Below are 13,140 nucleotides of genomic sequence, written 5' to 3' on the forward strand. Positions count from 1 at the left end.
CACCAAACTACCAAGAGCCAATCTGTGCCTTTGCCGACGGAAATATCTGCGTAAACACTTAGCAAATAATTTCATTGTAATTTCATGCTGGAGAACACCCATACACAGAGTGACGGACTGATAGACATCTTTGCCGTCAAGTAAGCACACAATAATTTAGGAATAATGGCAAGTTACCCCTCAGTAGATATGAAATAGAGTATAAACATAAGCAATATCAAGTGAAAGAGTTGAACGTGATTTAATCAAGGAAAAACACCATAGGGGGTGCCTGGGTGGCTCAGTCCTTAAGCGTCTGCCTTCAGCTCAGGTCATGATCCAGGGTCCTGGGATTGAGTCCCACATCGGGCTCCCTGCTCAGCGGGAAGCCTGCTTCTCCCCCTGCTTGTGCTGTCTCTTTCAAATAAATAAAATCTTTTTTAAACAAGAAAAAAAAGAAAAACACCTTAGAATTGAATTTTATTCGGGATTCCAGAGGAAAAGCAGGAATTGTCAGAGTGAATAATTAGAATGTTTAAAAACAGCATAACCAGAATGGATTGGAGATAGACTTAATTGAATCAAAATTACTGGGATCTTCAAGTTATAATTTTATCATTGGTCTAAGCAATACCTGTTTTAGTTGGATAAAGGGTTTCTGGACCATTTTAAGGTAGAGTAACAAATGATTATTTTGCTAATGGCAAATGAATAAGTCTTATATTCACCAACATTGAACTAATCTTTGATGGGCTATAGTCCATAATTATATGCTCTATAAACTTGTTCAAGGAATACCTCCTAGGCACCTGCTACCAACACATTATCACTTTAATTTATTGGATTTCAGGATGAATTTAATGAAATAGATTTATTTTAATGGCTCTAGGTTAAAGGTTGATTAGTCATTCCATATTGTGTGTGTAAACTGCAGTTGCTATGTTAGAAAGGATTTTATCCTTATTGGAAAGATATGAAAGATGCCCAGCAAAGACTCATTCAGAGGAATTCTTTTAATACCAGTGATGTGCTAAACAAAAATGGTATATTTTTAGGACTGTATTGGGACACTAGGGGAATATTTAAGAGAAAGTAACTAACCCTTTTATGTTAAAGGTAGGTATATGAATGGGTAGCTAAAGAGTGTCTCAGTAAATATTTATTGGTTGGATGGACAGACAGATTGACAGACATATAAATGGATATTGAGCTTATTTGTTTGTTTAGTTCTATTTCTTTTATTTTCACTGTTTAAAAAAATGTGCTTTGATTTCTCAATTCATAGGTCAGAGGTATCTGTACTATCAACCCATAAAATTAGACTTCAAAGATAGATCTTATCTTTTCCATCTGCCCTTTTCCCCACTATGAATACCAACTTCTTAGCCTTCTTTTCTTTTTCACCAGAGCAACCCAACCTCTGGACTTCCTATATTAGGAACATAAGGTGGCAGTGGTGGAAACAACAGAATGCCAGGACACTTTCCATGTCTACTTTATTTCTTGCACAACTTCCACCACCCTGTAGTTTTAAGAGATGATCAGGTGATCAAGTTTGTTTTCATTTACTCTGTATTCTATAGTTATCATGTGATGTAAAACTGGATCCTCGCCCAGAATACCATCGGTGTATATTGACTTGGCATCACCAAGAACCACTGCCTTGGGCACAGAGTACAGGTTAGTCATTCATACCAGTGGGTATTTCTATGCATATATCCTGTTAAAACACAAAACTTATGTATAACCTCCTTCCTTGGGTACACCTAATTTTGTAATTGTTCTTCATTGTCCTTTTTGAAAGATTAGATGAGATAAATTATTTCCAAACAGTACAGCATAAGAAGAAAACAAGAGTAAAAACAAATTTTTTAATAAAGATTTACTTATTCCATGGAACCATATTTTCTAGATAAACTTTTGAAATACAATTCTAGAATTACAGAAGATTTTTATCTATATGTTCAACCTCTAAGTCCTGAGTATAAAACTTTGGTTGTAGAAGGTACTATGACCATGCTACCCTGTAATGTGAGATTCAAGCTCAATTATAATGTGATTCTCTGTAGCCTCTACTATACCTTAGATATTGGCAAAGTTTAAGGACTGAGAAATCAATATTGATAACTCAAGAGTTCTATAGTTACCTCCTCTAGACTTTAAACTTTTATCCCCAAGTATTCTAGTCATATTTACCTAACTTTTGATGTGTCTCCAGAAAAGCTGTATCACCCTTTAAACAAGGTCCTATCAAGTACAAACATCAGTTAACATAGTGACTGAATACATAGGCAGTGTTTCCTCCAGACCTGCATTCAAATTGGCCACCAACTAGTTAGTAGGACCATAGGCAAGTTACCTAACCTCTTTTGAATCTTGTACAAATTAAATAAGATAGTTAAGGAAACTACCCGCTGTGCTGACCGGCACTTAGTAAACACTAAAGAAATGGTAATTGTCTTTTTAAAAATAAGTTTTAAAAACCTCTCTTTTCAGACAAACATAACATTTTAGCCTGAACTGAGAAATTCTGTGGCATTTTGCATAATGCTATGAAATCCTGTTTTATTCTTTAGAGCAATAATTTCTAATGTTTATTTTCAAAGTTTAGTGAGAAAGGAGTAGGATACAGTAGCAAGGCTACCTGGAAAAGGGACAGGGAAGCCTCGTCTTCTCTCTTCCTCTCGAAGACCTGTGTTTCTGTTCATTGGTGTTTATTTTGAAAAGAACTGTAAGGGCTCCAAATGTATGCACTGTGATGTTGCTGCTACAATGAGATATTTCTTTCTAGGTAATCAGATGAGCAGCCGTCTGATGAGCATGCGCAGTGCGAACGGGTTGTTGATGCTACCTCCAAAGACAGAGCAGTATGTGGAGCTCCACAAGGGCGAGGTGGTGGATGTCATGGTCATTGGACGGCTATGATGGTCACCAGAGCGAGAAAGCTTTGATGCATGTCCACATATCATTGACTGTATCCTGTAATATGCAACGGCACAGCTAGTTTTTCTGATTCGGATAAAAGTTGATCTGTATAGTCAACATCTTGAACTATATTTCAAAAGAATTTAAATACACCTTTTAAAGAAAAAAACACCTAAAAATAAATCTTAACAGACAACTCTATTCTGATTATATCAAAGCAAATTTTTCCTTTCTTGCAAATTGCTTTGTGTGTTCAATGCTAGGTCTGATAGCGATAGCTTTTAGTAGACAGCAGTAGGTGCCTGCGGAACTTGTGTTTTTCTCATCTTTAAAATACAACTAATTATGCTCTTAATCAAGGCTGTCTGCTTATTTATACTAGCGTAGGCAACACTTGGATTTCCCTTCTTAGTATGCTTCATAACCGCTTTTCAGAGAGCTTTTGCTTGTTCTTTATCATGTATCTCGTGTTTATGTGCACAGTGCCAACTGAAGAGTGACTGGGTGGGGAGGCCCTGCCCTGCCTCAGGGAGAACCCTCCCCCGCAGAGCATCCGGGAGGCCCCGCCCCCAGTAGCCTCGAGGCACAGTACTCTTCGGGAGTAACTGGATACCTTTTATTTGAATAAACAAACTGGGGGGAAAATGCTTCCTTAAGTGCTGACAGCCTTTTTAACCAATACATTTAAAATTGTACAGAACAAAAAATAAAATCAAAGACTGATCTTGTACAGATATTAGTGTTACCAGCATTCATGTGGAAATCAAGAGCAAAGAAAAAATGTTAAACAACTCTGTACCATAACATTTTCTGTAATGATACTGAAACTTAATGAATAAAAAAAAAATCCTTGATCATTATTTAAAAATCTATTGTATTGGTCTTGTTATTAAAAAAGAGAAGATTGTCAAGCCATTTTAATGAGGTTCTGCTTGGACAAAAGGAATAGTTAAGATGATGTGGCAAGGGTAAATGGTATAAAGGTGATTGAAAATGTGTTATAATATATCTCTGTATTTTACTACAGCATTGCAAAAATACAAATTAGAGAATACAAGAAAACCTACAGTTGGTCTGGTCTTTTCAGTCATAGCTAGAGAATAGCAAGCAAATTTAGAGGGAAGAAACGATACAGAGGAAAAAAACTAATTTCTTATTATAGATGTAATAAAAACAAATTTCAAACATCTACAGTTCTTTGGAATGGAGAAAAAGAGTAAGTAATGAACCAGAAAATTGCTAGTGAGTAACTGGAAGTTTTTTTTATCATGTTAGGAAGGAAGTGAGAAATGGGAAAAATCTGTGCTACATATAAAAAATATACAAACAAAATAAACTCTATCCACATGGCTCCAGTAATAAAAACTTAGAGGCACTTTCTAAGTGGTGGTAACAAGGGACATTAAATATCCTGTAGGGTGTACTTAGCAAAGCAAACAACAAAAATTGGGCTACTAGTGAACAAGGTGTCAAATGATGGTGATGAATAAAGCCAAGTAGTAAACAAGAAAAATTTGATACTGATATTTGATATTTCCAGAGTTGAAAATAAAATGATCTATATTTTAAGTCTTTTATATTTTCAGTTAAAGAACATAAGGTTAATTAATAGAAATTAAATGAAAGATCATGCAAAGTGTTCTTTACCTATATTCATTGAAGAAACATTTATTAAGCATCTACTGTGTGCTTGGGTACAAGGTGCATCATACTACTGTTTAAAAGATGTATAGGGATAACAGCTTTCCATTTATCCTCCATCAAGGGAAATGACAAAAATGTACAAATAACTATAATATTTAATATGCATGATATTTGATAATACATGGTAGAGTGTATAGAATGTGATAAATGCTATAATTCAGATTTAAAGAGTTGGAAGAGTTCAAGTGAGAACTTCCTACAAGGTAAGATTTCAAGGGGCAAGATGGGATTTTGGTGGATCTTGAAGGAAGAGTAGAATTTTAACGATGATGATGATGATGCAGGAGGAAGGGTATTCCAGAAATAGAGGATTATGGACAATTAAAAATAATTATTTTTATTATGGAATGTAAGATCCACATGGCAAAGATTTGTTTATTTTGTTCATTGATATTACCCCCAGGTCCTTTGAAGAGTTCCTGACAGATATACATATGTATAGGCATCAGTAAATATTTGTTCAGTGAAACAGATAGTATAGAGCTTATTATATGCCAGGTGCTTTTTTTTTTTTTTTCATGAGAGAGAGAATCCCAAGTAGGCTCCACTCTCAGCATGGAGCCCAATGCGGGGCTTAATCTCATGACCCCAAGATCATGACCTGAGCGGATATCAAGAGTCAGACACTTAACCAACTGAGCCACCCAGGCACCTCTATGCCAGGCACTTTCTAAGCACTTTTCATATGTTGAATTTTCACAACAATAATAGGATTGTTATTTTTATATTACAGATGAGGAAACTGAGGCACAGAGAAATTAAGAAACTTGTCCATGGTCACACAGCTAGTTAGAGAAGGAACCAGGATTCAAACTTAACAATCTGGCTTTAGAATCCATACTCTTAAACATCAAACTACAGAAACAGAAAACTGATACATTTGTGAGACCAAAAAATACATGTTTGAGGCCCAAAGTAAGAAGTTCTTAAACGCCAGGTTAAGAAGTCTAGATTTATTCTAGAGATATCAAACTGTTTAGAGACTCCTGATCAGGGAAGTGTTAGGATCAGAACTGTCTTTTTAGGAAAAAGGTCTGGCAGCACCAAGGAGGATGGATTGGCCTAGAGGGAACTGGAGTGAGACACCAGGTAAGAAGTGATCTGGTGCTGCATCTGGGGGGGTGATGACAGCCTTCACATTAGTGGTGCAAATGATGGTGGCGGAAAGATCATGACAGATGAATGTGCCTCTGGACATAAAGAATGGAAAGAGTTTTATGACTGATTTCAAATTCTGAAAAGGAAGGTATTGGAGTAAGAGATGAATCAAACTCTTTGGCCTTAGCTGACAGAGAAAATGTTAAACCATTAGCAAGAAATGAATTTTGTGAAGGAGATGATGGGTTTGGATAGGTGTTTGAGATGCCAGAGGAATACTAAGGTAGATATGTCCTGTTGGCATTTAAAAGTGTAGGTTAGGAGTTCACAAAAGAGATACTGGCTGGATATAACCTTGGGGATCATTCACATGGTAGTGATATTTAAAATATAAGGGTGGATGGGAAAGAATAATAGGAGAAGAGGACAGGGCCTTGGGGAGCACCTTATTTTGAAGTGTTGGAGAAAAAAGATCATGAATAGAACGAAAGAAAAAGACGTTTGTGGAAAAGAAACCAAGTAATTAAATGTCCCCAAACCAAGGAGAGTTTCCAGAAGGAAGGGTAATCAACCACCAAAAAAAAAAAAAAAGTCAAGCATGAAGGCTCAAAATGATTTGCTGACTAGGCAATCATTTGTGAGCTGCAAGAGTGCAATTTCAATAGTGGGTTGAGGGCAAAAGCCGGGTTGCAAAATAGAGTTGAATATAGATTATTTGGAACTTGTACATGAGAAAAGATAGATACAGGATGGTAGCTTAAACTGATAACAAGGTGGAAGAAAGACTTTTATTTGTGAGTTTTGAGAAAGAAGGAAAACAGTAGTGGGCATATTAAAAATGCAAGAGTAAGGTGCCAGATGGAAAAAGAAGATAAAGCAAGGGCTGGATTTAAGGATATGCTGGGGGCCTAATTAACCTAGAGAAGAAATGGAACATTTTCTCCTTCTGAGTTAGAAAAGAGATAAAAAATATGAATACATCTGAAGTAGATACAAGGGAAATTTAAGATTCACTGAAATGGTTCTACTTGGCACAATGGAAGTCGATGCCATTTAATCTATTTGCATTTATTTGACCTAGTTATTTTAGAATTATACATATATGATGTATTACAATTTTTTGTCTTAGTTGATACTTAAGTAAAAGACTAGATGACACCTTCAGATTCTTGCTTATAACTATGTGGAAGTCAAGCAGTTCCTTTTTAACCTATTTTTTTGGTTCTGTGTTTTAGTTGTTTCAAACCATATCACACAATGAGAAAAAGAACATAAGCAGAGTAAGTGTGCCAAGTAAATGCTATTAAATGATGTTGTATGTTACAAGTGGATTCTTTGGATGGCTTTCATTTTTAAAATTATTTGCTAATGAACAAAACTTTGTGGACCTAACCCACAACCAACTCTTGATCTTCATGAAACTCTACATAAAAAGGTAAGTCTTTATTATTCCCAAATATAGAAAGTGGACATTTGTGTAAGTACAGGATTCAAAGCAAATAAACTATGTGTCTTGTTATTCCAATGATGATGGATCTAAGTTAAATAATGCATTGCATTCTAACATGCTTATAAGAAGTATTAAGCTGCACTCTATAACAGAGAATTACATTTTTACAATGTTCATCAATAACTTGGCCTAGAGCCAAAAGGTTAAAGAATTGTTCAACTTGGGCCATTTTCTATGGTCAGCTACCAATATGTCTCATGAAGTATTTTTGCAATAACTCAATAATTTATTTAACAAGCATTTATTAAGTCCCTACAGTATGCAGGCTCCATGCTGGGCACTGAGGTTACAGTGATGAATGAGACAAAGACTCTGATATCCAAGTGGAGGACATAGATTTTGAGAAAAAAAATTATTTGAAATATAGATTATGAAAAGTCTATGAAGAAAATCCAGTGATATGTTAGAGAGTAACTGAATGGAGGCCTAGATCATATTAAGTTGTTGTGTCAGGGTGCAGCCATTAATAAAAAAGACTATTGAGTCAGGGTGCAGCCATTAATAAAAAAGCCTATTGAGACTTCACTGTACGAATAAGTTAAATAAGTGTTAGAGACCTGGAAAAGCACGAAGGAAACATTAAGATGTCAGAGGAATAACTACAGGAAGCAACTATCACAACTGGGTCTGGGAGGCAGGAGGAAGAGTAATCAGAATCTAGACGTTCAGAGGTCAGACCCTTTGGAGCTAGGACTCAACCCTTTAAGGAGAAGGCACTGCCCAGCTGCTAATTCTGAGTGGAAAAAAAAAAAAAAAATGGAGGCTAGAACCAGTTGCTGTTTCCAGGGCAACACTGACAGAAACACAAAGGCAACAGGAAGAAGCACAAGTTCCTTCTTCCCTCCCTATGCTTTCCAAGCTCCCTGTAGTCTAATGCAACCTATCGTTGAACATAACAGGAAGCCAGCTGGTGAAAGACACCGTTTGCAGAGTTCCAGCCCCAGCACCACCATGCAGAACACAATGGTGGATTTAGAGCTGAGAGACAATCACTAGTAAAGTGATGGAGAAGGGGTCTCTAAGCAAGTGACCTCTGAGCTCAGATCTAAAGATTGAAAATAAGCCCCACATGTTAAGAACTGAGAAAAGAGCATTTCAGACAGAGGAAAGGGCTTAAAGAATACAACGTCAGAAAGGACACAGAGTATGATGAGCAATAGGGGTACAATCTGAGATAGTTAGAACTGAAGCCAAGATGGAGCCAGATCATGCTCACAAATGTGCAGGCTCTTGGGTGTAATACTAAATACATACACACCTTATGATATATGCCAAATCTGCTAAGAACATTGGGAAGGCACTAAAGGTTTAAGAAAAAAGTCTATTATTTGCTAAATACCCATTGAGTACAAGGCACCATGCTAGACAAGGATTCTTGCAAACAAGGAACTCATTCTCTCTGCCTTCTACACCTGTTCCTCTGTCTGCATTTTGTTTTCTGGTCTACCCAGTTTCCGAAACCAGAAACCTCTGAGTCATTCTTTCTTCTCACTCCCCACATCCAATTAGTCACCAAATTCTGTCAACTCTACCAATAGTTATTAAATAACCCTCTCCTTTCTATTCTAAATGCTACTACCTTGATCTCTCCTCTGCCCCAAGAACTGCCCTCCCCAAATCCATCCTTCACACTGCTGCTAGAGTGATCAATCCAGATCACAAATTTCCTCAGGCTAAGACTTTGTTAAAAAACTACTGCAGCAGATGAGGCCCAAGCGCCCAGTTAGGGCATTCAAAGCCATCTGGAACCTAGCCCCTCCCTCCTCCAACTCCACTGTTCCCCTCCTGCTTTATGTAACACTGGACCATTTGCAGTTACCCCTTCAAACCATGTCGTTTTAAGCCTCAACGCCTTTGCCCAAGATGGCTAATCTTTCAGGACTTAGCTTGGGCATTAACTCCTCCAGGAACCCTTCCCCAAATCTCCAAACTGGACTAAGTGCCCCTCATCTGTGGTCCCACTTATCACTGCATCTCATTGGAATAGTCTGCTTATATGGCCCCTCCCCCAGTTGATGGTAAGTTCCTTGAGGGCAAAGACTGTTCATCTTTGTAGCCCCAGCATGGCATGGTGCCCTGTAAATAGTAGGTACTCATAACTGAACTGACCAACAGAATTACCTTGTATAGCACTCACCAGGGAGCCAAAGACAGAACCTGACAGGAAAACTTCAGGAAAGCTTGGAACATGCAGCCGAGAGGAGCCCATGAAGGCATGAGCAAGTGGGCACATCTCATGAGGGACAAGGACAGAGGCTCATTGGTCACAGACCTCACTTTGACAGAGCACCTCATATTCGGACTTGTGCCATCATCTCCAAATGAAGTTATACATATGGTTTTATATTCTGTGCATGTTTAAAAAGAATATTTTAAAGGTAAATGTTTAAAATATATCATAATTTTTATTTCCCTCTTTTGCTATTTCTTCACTTTTTAATATACCAATAGCCTTAAAAAAATGGAAGTGAGATAATACTGAAGAGTTTCATCAAGGTACGTCAGAATTAATATCAACATGGAAAAGAGGAGATCAGATTTATGCAAAAATGTTTCCTGGCCTTGAGGCAGGAAGAACAGGAACATGGCAAGTGGTGATCATGCAATAAATATGCTGAATGAAGAATTGGATGACTAGAAATCTAGCCAATGGTACTCATATGATGAGAGCAAGAATTTTCTATCTGACAGGGGACATTCAGGATAGAAGACAGGAAAAGGAGTGTCTAATGCAAAGATAACAGGAAACCCTTTGAGCTTGCTCACAGAGAGGCTGCCCTCGCCTACAGACTGAACCAGTTATATGCGGAGGGCTCTCCTCACCAGGCCCTGATGTCTTTAAACATTGAAGTTATACATCCACCCCTCAATTCTGCCTGCTATATATCCTATGAGTGTGGATGCCATGGTCTCCGTGACACCAACACCTGGTCCCAAATTAAGTTACAGTTCTTGAGGAAACAGGAATATAATCATCCTCTCAAAAACTTGGATGGTTCATGTTTATTCTGAGAAACTGAGTTTTCTCTGGGCCTCGTCAAAAGCAAGTGTTTAAGTCTAGAATGGTGGCCCAAATGAAGTAAATTCACTAAGGTAGTGGGCCCCCAGGCCTGAGTGGTCAGTTAGTATCCTCCTGTGTCCCTCTATCCTCATGAGCAGGCAAGAAGGTGGCTAGATAGATGGGAATCTGCAGCACTTGGCTAAAACACAAGGGTGAAGAGGATGATCTGATAGGGAAGAGGAGAATCTTCTAACCATACAGAAAAGCAGAGACAAACAACCTACTCACATACAGTAGTCCCTCCTTATCCATGCGAGATGCACTCCAAGACTCCCAGTGGATGCCTAAAAGCATGGGCGGTACCAAACCCTATATTAACTCTGTTTTTTCCTATACATACATACCTATAATAAAGTTTATAAATTAGGCACAGTAAGATTAACAACAACTAATAATAAAATAGAACTATAGCAATATACTGTAATAAAAGTTATGTGAATGAGGCCTCTCTCAAAATATCTTATTAAACTGAACTCAGCCTTCTTGTGATAGATGTGAGATGATAAAATGTCTACATGATGAGAAGAAGTGAGGGGAATGACATAGGCACTGTGATGTAGTGTTAGGCTACTATTGACCTTCTGACAAATCATCAGAAGGATCATCTGCTTCTAGACCAGACCACTGGTAACTGAAGCCACAGAAAGGGAAAGAGGGACTACTATAGCCTTGAGAGAGAGAAGACATTCAGAGAGAGAGAATGCCATGTATTTATTAATATTCATTCATTCATCCAACAAATAATCACTGAGTGCCTACTATATAGCGTGTGTACAGATTACACTAGATGCTGGAGGCAGGAAGATGCCTCTGCTCTCTAAGAATGCTACACTCTCTTGAAGCTTTTCTGTACAAAAGCTCAAAGTGACTTAAATATGTTTAAGTCTCTGAAAATTAGGATATAAGGAAATGGATAAATTATCAATTGAATGGTAAGCAATATAAAGTGTTTTCTTTCTCAGTATGAGATCTTTGCCATGGTGATTCTCCTGCTAAGTTGACTTTTCTCCCCAAGGAAGCCTCTGTAAACTTCACACCACAACCAGAACTACCACTCCTGAGCCGTCTGGGATCCCCAGGAATGCTGGCAACACTTGATCTCAGTGGCTGACGTCAGGGCTGCTCCGTCCCAGCACTCTTCTCTTACTTCAGAGACTATGTCAGCACATTGTGATGCAGGAGCATTAGAACAATGCCCAGAGCAGCCTGGCTTCCTGCACTTCTTTTACTAAGTGGTTAGTTGCCTGCCCGGTAGACATAAACACCTTCTGCCAAAGAAATGTGAAAAGAGTTGGAAACCTGCTATTTGGAGACTATTCTCCTAAGTAGACATCCAGGAGATCTCCAGAGATCTATTTCAGCCTCACGTCTATGTAAGTGACTGTGTGATTACTGCGATTTTGGTGAGAACCTGAGGAAGAAGGAAATGGACATTAGTTGAATGAATTCTAATAATTCAAGGGCAAAAATATCTATTTCCTTTCCATCTTTCTCTTTTCCTCCTAGTTTCATGTCTTACAAAGCAACCAAAACAAGCAGGAAACCTCAGAGACTTAAATCTGGTTACTGAATTTTTCTTAAAAATGATTTCATTGAGAATTCGAGTTAAAATGAAAACAAATTTTCTAATTGTTTTTAAATTTTGGTTTTCCAAACCATTAGCCCAATTTTCTCTCATGAGTGAGACTTGAATGAACTTATGGAAAGACAGTCGTTTTTAATTATTCAAATGGAAGAGAAGATCTAGAATATAGGGCTTTTCTGTTCAAAGCTGAAAGGTTAGCTTGGGATCCCATGGAGGAAGCGAGGTCCACAACAGCCAAACCTTCTCAAAAGTACAACCAGAGCTGCAACATCAAATTGTGATGGCCCAATCCTAAAAATATGTTTATTATGGTGTTAAGAATCTTAGAAAAAAACTAAGGAAATGCCATGCTTCAAAGTGCTGTGCAGAACCAACGTCAAAGCACAAATACCACAGAGAACAGTTTTAACAAGTAATGGGTAAACACCACCATTTAAGACCTTTTATGTAATTACAGGCAAAAAATAACACACAGAGAAGAAAGACAAGAGAATGTAGGTGTTCAGAATTCTCTCAACTTTGCTGTAGGTTTGAAAAATTTTTATAACAAAATATCAGTGGGAAAAGATGCAATGGGAATGGTAAATAGCAAACAATTATAGAGAATATTTCAGGGGCATTTATAGACCTCCCCCAAATTAAGCAGTCAGAAAAGTCCCTGAAAACATTTCCATGTTGGCTCCCAGACTCCTCCCTCCCCATCCCAATTTCCATTAAACTCAAGCTGTCACCAGTTCAAAAAATTCCCAGTGACTACATTCATTCCTGGGAAACTCAAGACATCCTACCACCACCCACGGGTGAGTGTACTTCAGATCCACAGTATTCTTAGCCCTAATGGGGCCTTGGTGATCTTGAAACATTATGCACATAGGGAAGTCTGGTGATGTCATGGAAAGTCTGGAGCAAAAGCTGAAGAAGTTCCACCCCTGTAATGTAGACACCTCATTGCTTCTCTCTGCTTGGTTTCCCCCTTAAACTATTGGCATTGGTTTCTGGTCTGCAATCAGATTTAATATGGAATCTCTCTACCTTTTCTTTTACTAAAAGTAGCCAACAATGCTTTTTCGAATGACAATTACAGTGTAATTCTGCAGAAAAAAATGTAACCTTTTGTAACTATCTGCTGAATTAATCTCCATTCAGTTAAAGCTGAAAAAAAGAAAAGAGGATGGGGGGGCGGTTCCTAATTAAAAGAAATAACAAAGAATGTAAAGAATCTGCTAGTGACCAGATAAGTTGGGATCCATCTCAAATGGAATTAGATTCCTCTGTGCT

General features: G+C 37.9%; 1 protein-coding gene across 18 annotated transcripts in view; it reads left to right on the forward strand.

Annotated features, from left to right (window-relative positions):
* Nucleotides 1–3,772, forward strand: part of GPHN (gephyrin) — a 598,378-nt gene extending 594,606 nt beyond the window's left edge. For all 18 annotated transcript variants that reach the window (XM_036071130.2, XM_036071133.2, XM_036071135.2 and 15 more), the window contains 2 exons: nucleotides 1,563–1,659; nucleotides 2,771–3,772. In XM_036071130.2, coding sequence (XP_035927023.1) covers nucleotides 1,563–1,659; nucleotides 2,771–2,904 — 231 coding nt within the window. In that variant the 3' untranslated portion in view covers nucleotides 2,905–3,772. The remainder of the gene's footprint in view (nucleotides 1–1,562; nucleotides 1,660–2,770) is intronic.
* The last annotated feature ends 9,368 nt before the right edge of the window (nucleotides 3,773–13,140 follow it).

Source organism: Halichoerus grypus, chromosome 8, assembly GCF_964656455.1.
Source record: "Halichoerus grypus chromosome 8, mHalGry1.hap1.1, whole genome shotgun sequence".
Lineage (NCBI taxonomy): Eukaryota > Metazoa > Chordata > Mammalia > Carnivora > Phocidae > Halichoerus > Halichoerus grypus.